Here is a 10,213-nt window from a genome sequence, read left to right on the forward strand (position 1 = left end):
TGATTTATGTATCTCTGTTTGTAATTTTAGAAATAATAACGTAAAATATATGATTTAATACATTGGTTGTTGAAATTCAAAACTAGAACATTTGGTTTTTTATATTTTTGATATTTACATCTAAGTTTCTGATCACTTGAGACTGTGATGACTGCGATGATGGATAAAAAAAGAGATTAACCAAATTACCACTGATGTAATTATTATAATTTACTATAGAGGTTAAATGGGTGTTATGAGATGGTGTAAAATCAGTTGTAGAGGTAAATGTATAACGCCCTTCACTCGTGAAACATTCCAATTTAAGTCGTTTTTCAAGTTCAGTTGGAGACTCGGAGTATAATATGAGGATCGTATCATTCTATTAATGAGTTTAGCCACTAAATGTGAAATTATTTATAACTAGTATCTAAATACAGATGTAATAAAATACTGGGAATTGCTAAATAATGAGTAGTTCGTATCAATATATTTTATAAAAATGAATTTTAACTGATTTTAGGGTAAAGTTCGAGTGTTGGTATTCAACTTAATTGCAAGTTTGCAACGTAGTGTAAATTTGAAATTTAGTTGAGGTTTCTTTAGTCGAGACTAGTTAAAGGGGAGCCTTGACCTCAACAGTAGTGTTTGTGTTTTCATGACTAATGTCCATTATTAAATACCCTAGCTAGCTTCAATTTAAAAAACATTTGAATTTCAAAGTGGCTGATGAGGCCTACCAAATCACCCTGCTAAATCGCAGAAATCTAGCTAATTTGTAAGTATCCCGGCCATTGGGTATTGAGTCGAATATTTCAAACGACTTGAACTTGTTTTCATTGGTCCAAATTATGAGTCTAATAACAATGCTTCTAGTCATTAGTCTGCTGAATCAATCATATTAATGGTGACTAGCCTCCGCAATTTTAACAAATGAAGGATAAGGATGACGATATAATACATAAAAGCATATATGTAATACATGCATCGGCAATAATTGTGTGCTTCAGTTAACATAAGATTAATTAGAATTAGTTAATTTAGTAAAGATTACTCAACAGTGAAGGCACTATTTAAACAAAGAATTATTGATGATCCGAAATACCAATAAAAGAGGGAAGGAAAAAAGGCAGTTAGCTAGAATGGCCCCCATTACACTTGGATTCAATAGGGTCATGATGTGATCCCCATCTTTCACCCCCCTTGAAAACACATTTAATTTCTTTTCCTCCCATTCTAGCCTTCCCCCACTTCCTCTTTCTGTCAACTATCTACTTAAACATCAATAATTCATATGCATGGCCTGATTTAGAAAATGGATAGAGGAAAAGAAGTTGTGGAGGGATCGTCGAGATCTAACGATCCCCCGCCATCACCCAGCCGATACGAGTCACAAAAACGACGAGACTGGAACACATTTAGGCAGTACATGAGGAACCAAAGGCCTCCGGTTTCATTGTCACAATGTAGCAGCAACCATGTGCTTGAATTTTTAGGATATCTGGATCAGTTCGGGAAGACTAAAGTTCATATGCAAGGCTGCATATTTTATGGAGATCCGGAGCCTCCTGCCCCTTGTACTTGTCCGCTAAGACAAGCTTGGGGCAGCCTCGACTCACTCATAGGAAGGCTAAGAGCTGCCTATGAAGAAAATGGAGGATCTTCGGAGACTAATCCGTTTGCTAGCAGTACCATTCGTGTCTACTTGAGGGAAGTGAAAGAGTGTCAAGCTAAGGCCAGAGGTATTCCTTACAAGAAGAAGAAGAAAAAAAGCAAAGGAGATGATGATTCCACTTCTGGAGCCGACTTCTCTTGATCTTCATTTGGAAATACGGTAATTGTTTTCTATTCATATTTAAAGTTATGTTTAGATCGTGATCATAAACCATGATGGATTAACAATGCCGTATAGCATATGCATCACCATCGATGTATGTACGTAACTAGCTAGGGAAAAACAACAAGGCTATAAAATTGACAATTATATAAAAATTGCAGCCGGTTATGACGATTAGCACCGATGAATTCGTCATTTACGACTTGACTCGTTGCGATCAAGCAATTTGATGGGAATGACATCATTTCCGATCAATTGAGGCTCGGTCACAATACTACTTAAAATTAAACGTAAACAACAACAAAAACAAAGGGATTATAAATCTTTGTCGTTTGATTATGATTATGATTCTACTCGATTCAAATTAGTATACATCTCAACCTCAAAATGCTAGATCTTATTAATTAGTTCCAGGAGTCGAGCTGTGATACATTTTGAAATTGATTCAAATTCCAATCTCTAACCTCATTAGAGATGTAAAGATTTCATGTACGTAATTTCCTTGACGACAAAGGCTTGATCAGAGAAATTTAAGTTCATTTATATTTTTTCTCTCGTAAAATAAATGTTTACGCAAATAGTAATGGTTAAACAGAGTAGAAGTATAGTGTACGAATGTTGAAATTAACTCAGACAATATTAAATTATTCGTTTCTGGCAAAAATAAAAAATAAAAATTAAAGAAATCGTTGCACATGGGAGAAGGGCTAAAGTGGGTTTAACTCTAGTGGATACTGCCAAACCCTAGACAAGTCGAAGTAGTACCTGATATTGCAAGGACGTACTACATATATATTGTCCGTGCCTTATATAGTAACCCTAAAACAGTATAGTCCGTGCGGTCAAATATACTATATATAAGAAATCTCAGTGTCAGACTCACACCTAAAAACAGTAAAGGAATCTATTTGAATTGATTTCAATTACTACCACATTTACGTGTCAGCTTTTAATATTGTTTGTTGGCTCTTTTAAGGATTCTGCAGATTTTTCTTGCACCCCGTTTTTGGACGAGCTACTTGTCCCTTTTTGCATGGTGGTTTTTTTCTGTGTGGATATTAAATAATATTACAATTTTCTATTACATAGTCCTACAGGCTATACGTAGTCTTTCTTTACATATGTAATGCATCATGATTCAATAATGTGTGACATATATGCATATTCTCTGCTACCAAAAGAACACAATTTGATTCAGATGAGATAGAATGCACCACAAACCACTTGATAATCAATTATCATTAACTTAATTAATGGAAAACAGGTATCATATCCAGTTCATTTTAGTGCCCCACTGCTTATAATATCTTTAATTAGTGCATAAAATCTTTGAGAGGGCCTCAAAAATTGTAGTATATCCCATGAGAACTTGTCCTTGCAACTTTATTAGATTGTTTTCCGCTGTATTGGATTTTGTCGTGATGCTTTAAGTTTTCTGGTCAAACATGAATCTTGTACCACAGTTTTCATTTTTACTATTTTATTGAATCCTAGGAAAATATATATTCTCCGTCTCACCCAATTGTTAATTTTTGGGTAAAGCGCTAAGATTAAGAAAGATAAAGAAAATAGAAGAAAAATATGTTTACTATAAATCAAGCTTACAAGTTATTTAGCTGCATGTGCTTATCAAACTTGAAATATGATTAAGTGCAGGATGATGTGTGCTAAGTCTGGAAGACAGATGTTGGGAAAGGTCATGGTTGCTCTATTTGATTGAGTTTCAGTTTTGAGAGTGATTTGACTCGAAGCTTCATTTTCAGTTGGCTACGAAAATAAACCTAGCTATAAGGCTCAGTTCATAAATGTGTGTTATGCTGGTAACTAGTATTAATTCAGGAGTTTGCGTTTAATATTACATCTGTCTGGAAATTTGTATCTGAGCTTTTCGGTTGTAATAGATTATGTGCAATTAGTAATTTATTTTGACTCTCTCTACTCTTTTATGATAGTTTGGAATTTTGGAAAATTGGTAAAATAAAATCTGATATATCATCTGCCCCAAGTGATTTATTACTTTAATTTTGAAGTAGTAGATCACTAGTTTAGGATGAAAGATCTTATTGTTCCCAAGTGAGTTCTTGAAACTTGAAATCATATTGCTCCTAATTAATTATTGATGAGTCACTAGTCTTGTGAATGGGGATGAGTTATAAGTCAGGTTCTGGGCAATTGTTTTGCATTTGATTGATTTTTGATAGGTCACAAGTTTATCATTAGAAAATTTTGATGTCCACTGTAAAATCTCGATAAATTAATATCTTTGGTACTATTAAAAATTATTAATTAATCGAAATAATAATATATCGATAAATTAATAATATATTAATTTATGGATATATTAATAATTTATTAATTTATCGAGATATATTATTTAAAATTTTATTACGTATACAATTCTCATAATAATAATTTATTTTCATCTATTGAATATTTAAAATAACATTAAGAAATATTGATGAATTTAAGTAAGTCGAAAAGATTCACTTATTTAATTAGATTACGTAATGTCTGAAGTTCTCAAAATGGTTCAAGTCAGGATGATAGACCGCCTTGATCCTATTTACCGTAACAATAAAAGAGACCTTATTTAACTATGTATATAGTTGGAGTTAGTCTCACAAAAAGATGTCTTTAAAACAACAATTACATTATGTAATTTCCTCTTGTAACATGAACATAGTAGGCCAGAACTCCATAATGGATTAAAAAAGATTCAAGATAAAGTACAAGGCGACATCAATTTTAAAAAGAAGCATGTTATAATTAAGGCTAACTATAAAAGTGCATCCTAAAAATTTATAATTTTGATATAATATACAATTATTAATTTATATATTATATGGGACTTATATATATTAATAAAAAATATTATCTTATAAATGTAACGAATTATTAGTTTAGCATAAAGGGTTCGGCTCGGAATTAAAAGAAATTATTAATTTAACGAGGTTATTAATTTATCGAGTATTAATTTATCAAGGTTTAACTGTAAAAAGTTTAATGTTCCCGACGATTTATCACTTACTAGCATAAATCCCGTGCGATGCACGGGTTTCCATTAATATTTTAAATTTTTATTTATCAAATTATATTATATTTTTAAAATATTTATATTTATATATAATGATTATAAATTTATAATAAAAATAATAGAATAACATGTGGTCGTAATTTAGTAGAATAAATAGACTATTTCTAGTATTTTAACAATTTAGTAGTTTAACAGATATGTAACACTATTATTTATATTTTTTAATAATACGATAAGTTGTATTCGTAGTTTAGTAGGATAAGTATACTATATTTAGTAGTAGTTTAATAATTTAGTAGTTTATTAGATATATAACACCATTTATCTATTTTTGTAATAATCAAAATTAGGGAATTATCGTTGAACCAAACCGTTGAACCAAATTATCTCTATTCTGGATATTATAAATAAAAATAATAGAATAACATGTCGTCACAATTTAGTAGAATAAATAGACTATTTCTAGTATTTTAATAATTTAGTAGTTTAGCAGATATGTAACACTATTATTTATATTTTTTAATAATTGGATAAGTTGTATTCGTAGTTTAGTAGAATAAATATACTATATTTAGTAGTAGTTTAATAATTTAGTAGTTTATTAGATATATAACACTATTTATCTATTTTTGTAATAATCAAAATTAGGAAATTATCGTTGAACCAAACCGTTGAACCAAATTATTTCTATTCCGGCTATTATAATATATAAGTATAGATTTGGGAGTCAATCGAATTCGTTACGTTCACTGACCTTTGGATAAATTTTCAGTCCTCAACGACTTGTCATTCATAATAAAATTAAATTACTATATTCTATCAAAACAATAAAAATATCACATGCATATAAACATATATGAAGTTTAACTAGAACTGCATAAATTATACTATAATATAGAGATAAAAATTATAATATCATGATTTATCAATTTATAGGGTAAAATACACTTATCTGGTAATGATGAAAATCAAATTGTCGTTTCATCATGACAATATTTCAAATAAAGCTGATCATCATCCTCGAATTTTAATTTGGCTGATCAAACTCATTCTTGTTTGTTTAGCTGATTGTTGATAAAGTTCAGTCATGTATATAGTATATAACCCCGTCAAAAGGTATAGTCTCTGCTTCATCAATGGAGACAAATTGTGGTCAATGGCTTATAAATTTGATAGCCAAACTTCTGACTTTTAACGCGTTTAAGTTTTTTTTGCCTTAAAATCCTTGTTAATGATATCTTAGATTTTTTCCGAATTTGCTTTAATTACTCTTTCACTTATCAAGTAATCACAAAAAAAATGCATCAGATACTTATGAAAAAATTATATATCTGAAAATGAAAGAATTTCGTGATTTTGTTTTAATCTAATAATACATATTTTCACATATTTGTTTGTAGCATTTTATATAAGATAACAAACTCGTTGGAGTTTTGTTTATTTTGTTTTAATCTAATAATGACATATTTTTACATATCTGTTTGTAGCATTTTATCTAAGATAACAAATTTGTTGGAGTTTTGTTTCAAATTATTGAGGGAAATCAATCATTTTTCAGACCATCTTATTGTGTTAGTATTGTTTTATATATCTGAAAATGAAAGAGTTTCGTGATTTTGTTTTAATCTAATAATGACATATTTTCACATATTTGTTTGTAGCATTTTATACAGGAGAACAAACTCGTTGGAGTTTTGTTTATTTTGTTTTAATCTAATAATGATATATGTTCGTAGCATTTTGATAACAAATTTGTTGGATTTTGTTTCAAATTATTGAGAGAAGCAATCATCTTTCAGATCATCTCATTGTATTAGTATTGTTCTATACATTTTGATATTAATTGTTGATAGAAGTTTATTGAGTTAGAGAAGAGTCATGTACCAAAGTTGCACCCTCCTTTTAAGTAGATTCACCACAAAAAACGGCTAAATATAATCGGTCAAAAACCGGCTGTATTTAGTTAAATACAACCGAATTCGGTTGTATTTAGTTAAATACAACCGAATTCGGTTGTATTTAGCTAAATACAACTGGTTTTTGAACCGGTCGAAAATACTCGAGTAATATTTAGTAAGTCGGTTAAATTTAGTACTAAATACGACCGCCTAAGTACGGGCGAACAAATTCGACCGAATGCGGTCAAATTTGATTTGTCACTAATAATTTGAAAATCCCGCCCGAAATTTTAAATTTTTGAAAAATTTAAAAAGTCCGCCAAAAATTAAATTCGACCGGATAGGGTGGAAAAGATAATTCTAAATTCGACTGCATTCAGTCGAAATAAGGAACACCAAATTCAAAAAACACTATAGCTGAAGCTAGAAATTTTCCGAATTTCGGTGAGCCTCACAAAAAAGTACATTCGATGCATCAACCCATTACACAACTTCGTACAGCCACGAAACAGAGAAAAATAATTACTGAAGTTGAATTAATTGTGGATGAAAAGTGTGTGTATACAAGGGAGAGGCGGTTGTGCGGTGAGAGAAGACGAGAAGCTGAGAAGAAGAGAGGATGAGGTAGGGATGAACCTCCTATCTCGTCACGGCCGTGTGTCTTCTCTGTATCGCCGCCGTAATCACCACCGTCTACTTCCTCCTATTCAAACCCAAACACCCTCAAATCACCGTTAACACCGTCCAATTCCCCACCTTCACTCTCTCTAACGGCACCGTTAACATCATCTTCTTCCAGTTCGTCACCGTTACTAACCCTAACCGCGACACCTTCACGCATTACGACAGTTCGTTACAGCTCGATTACTTCGGCGATCCGGTCGGATTCGTGTTTATTCCGGCCGGGAGGATTTATGCTGGGAGGAGCCAGAGGATATCGGCAAAATTTGAGATAGAGAGATTTCTGGTGCCGGAGAAGAGGAGAGTGGCGGCAACGGTGAGGATGGAGTTGAGACGACGACATCTGCGGTGGGAGATGTGATGGAGATATAGACGAAGATGAAGTTATTTGGGAGAGTTAGGGTTTTGAAAGTGTTTACTCACAGAGAGAGAGTGAAGGGAGTGTTGGGGTAATGGGGTGAGGGGTGGGGTTGTTAAATAATATCTTTTATTTTTTATTTATAATTTTGTTTAAAAAAAGGGATTTGAACCATTGGATTATTGGTTTAGAAATCGAATTTCGTGCGTTAGATGTAAGTCACACAAATCGTTGATGTGGCACCAAATTCAACCGTCATCGATTGTATTTAGGACTATCAGTTTATAAATTTAACCAATATTGGTTGATATTACCCATTTTTTATTATTAAAATTAAAATTACTCATAATTCATTGGATGAAAAACTAATATATTATTAATCCTTTTCTTACAAAATATTGTAATTTATTTTAACAACTCGTTATTTAATATTAAAAATGAAATCATAATTTTGGTTAATTTTATAATAAATATATCTGATAAGAGTGTGTGGTGAAATTTAGGATATTAAGTTTAATTATATCTTATTTGTAAAAGTATTCAATGTCTAATGATGAAAAAAAATTGAAATTTTGCATATAATTTTTACCATTTTAACATCAGTACGGTAGGATCTTTCTACCATTTTCAATATATGATATGTTTAACTCCTAAACTACATAGTAGTATATGATATATCTTTTGTTAAAATAATCAAAGTCTGAGGATTTTTTTTTTTGAAATTTTGCCTACAACATTTTCGTTTAACCATTTTCATAACTTTACGGTTGGATCATTTATAAATATTTTTAAAAAAACCAAAAACATCAATATGGGACTAAACACTATTAAGAAGTACTGGTCAAACTACTAGTTGACTGTTAAAATAGCAAACCAAATACATTTAATTTTTTCTAAAATTTTTATCATATCATTAACATATTCAGATCTTGACATCCTTAAGGTTGGATCATTCCGAAATATTTTTAAAAAACCGAAAACATCAATATGGGTGTGACGCCCTCCAAACCCGGTGTCTAAATTTGGGGGTCACTGACTAATAAAATAAACACAGCGGAATAAAATAATAAATATGACCCCATACATGCAACTGGATCGATCACATGTTATAGTATGAAACAGACACTAATACAAACCAACTATTATTACAAGCCATAAGTCTATTTAGTTTTACAAACTATTCAAATTTTATTACAAACCTCTAGACTATTCAAGCGTCCCAAACTGTCTACCTGGAAAAACACACCAAACTATTTACAAGCACTCGACTTCTGATCAAACCTGGAACTCAAGCTTGCTCTGGCCTAGCTGAAAGAATCAGAATAATAAACAAGTATGAGCAAAGAAATGCTCAGCAAGTGATATGTAGTTTATAAATGAACAACAATAATAATATTTGAGTAAAACCAGAAGCCGATATAAACTTTAAAGTTTAAGCGACATTTTAACAAAACACAATTAAGCACTATGCTGCTCCTGATGATCAGTTATGAAACAACACCAGTATCCCATAGCCATACCGTAAATATAGGAATCGGTATCCCGCAGCCATACCGTACCTATTGGATATCCATAAAAAGGCATATACTCGCCTTGCAAGATATTACACTTTCGTATAATAGCTCACGCTGGACCGGTGCATTGGCCTCTTACGCTAACCAATAACTAATTCACAAAATAATTTTGATTAAAGGAGTCGAATCAATGACATCCTTATCCATTCAACTCCCCATTTCATATGGTCTGGAGTTATCTCAACAACTGATGGCGAAATAACTAGAACAATTAGTTATTCGCTAATCTCATCGCAAAGTTTCACTGTATAGAGTATATCTGGATAACATAGTTATTCACTATCTATCAATTCAATAGGTTTGTTCTAGCAGAATGATTGCTAGATTAAAAGAATCCCAATAAACAAATGACTATTGGTATCCTCTGTGCTACCAGAGTATTTATAAACAGTTCCAATATTTTGAATACGTAAAACAATAAGCTATTTTGAATTTAGAATACGGGAGAAAACTTGCCTGGTATATTCGATATCTTCTCACTGTAACTCTGGCTTATAACTGCTGGCTACTGACTTCGTCTAACACTTGACTACACTCCTTGCTACTCGATTCTATAAACAAAAGGACTATCTTAATTAACAGAACCGAACTCAATCGACGTAACTATACGTCTAGACATCTACCCGATCATTTATAATTAATCATGGCATTTTAAATATATAAACAGATAGCATGCATATCACATAGCACGTAATCATGGTATACATATAACACATAATCACATATTTCATGTAATACATAAATCAGATAGTCAACAGATAGGACTCAGTACGTTCAGAACAGAAATCAGGTCAATAACAATGTTTATTGATCAGATACCGACTCAGAATGATATACAATTCAAATGACAAT

General features: G+C 31.4%; 1 protein-coding gene across 2 annotated transcripts; it reads left to right on the forward strand.

Annotated features, from left to right (window-relative positions):
- Window positions 1–1,158: 1,158 nt before the first annotated feature.
- On the forward strand, window positions 1,159–3,737 carry LOC141721056 (protein LIGHT-DEPENDENT SHORT HYPOCOTYLS 10-like). Of its 2 annotated transcripts, none has more exons than XM_074523794.1 (2): window positions 1,159–1,813; window positions 3,468–3,737. In XM_074523794.1, exon 1 carries the CDS (start codon window positions 1,295–1,297, stop codon window positions 1,793–1,795), a length of 501 nt encoding a protein of 166 aa, XP_074379895.1. In that variant the 5' UTR covers window positions 1,159–1,294; the 3' UTR covers window positions 1,796–1,813; window positions 3,468–3,737. The 2 variants fall into 2 exon arrangements, with proteins under 2 accessions (XP_074379895.1, XP_074379894.1); XM_074523793.1 differs by having other exon boundaries at window positions 1,168–1,813; window positions 3,473–3,737.
- Window positions 3,738–10,213: the final 6,476 nt, after the last annotated feature.

The sequence above is a fragment of the Apium graveolens genome, chromosome 4, assembly GCF_009905375.1.
Source record: "Apium graveolens cultivar Ventura chromosome 4, ASM990537v1, whole genome shotgun sequence".
NCBI lineage: Eukaryota > Viridiplantae > Streptophyta > Magnoliopsida > Apiales > Apiaceae > Apium > Apium graveolens.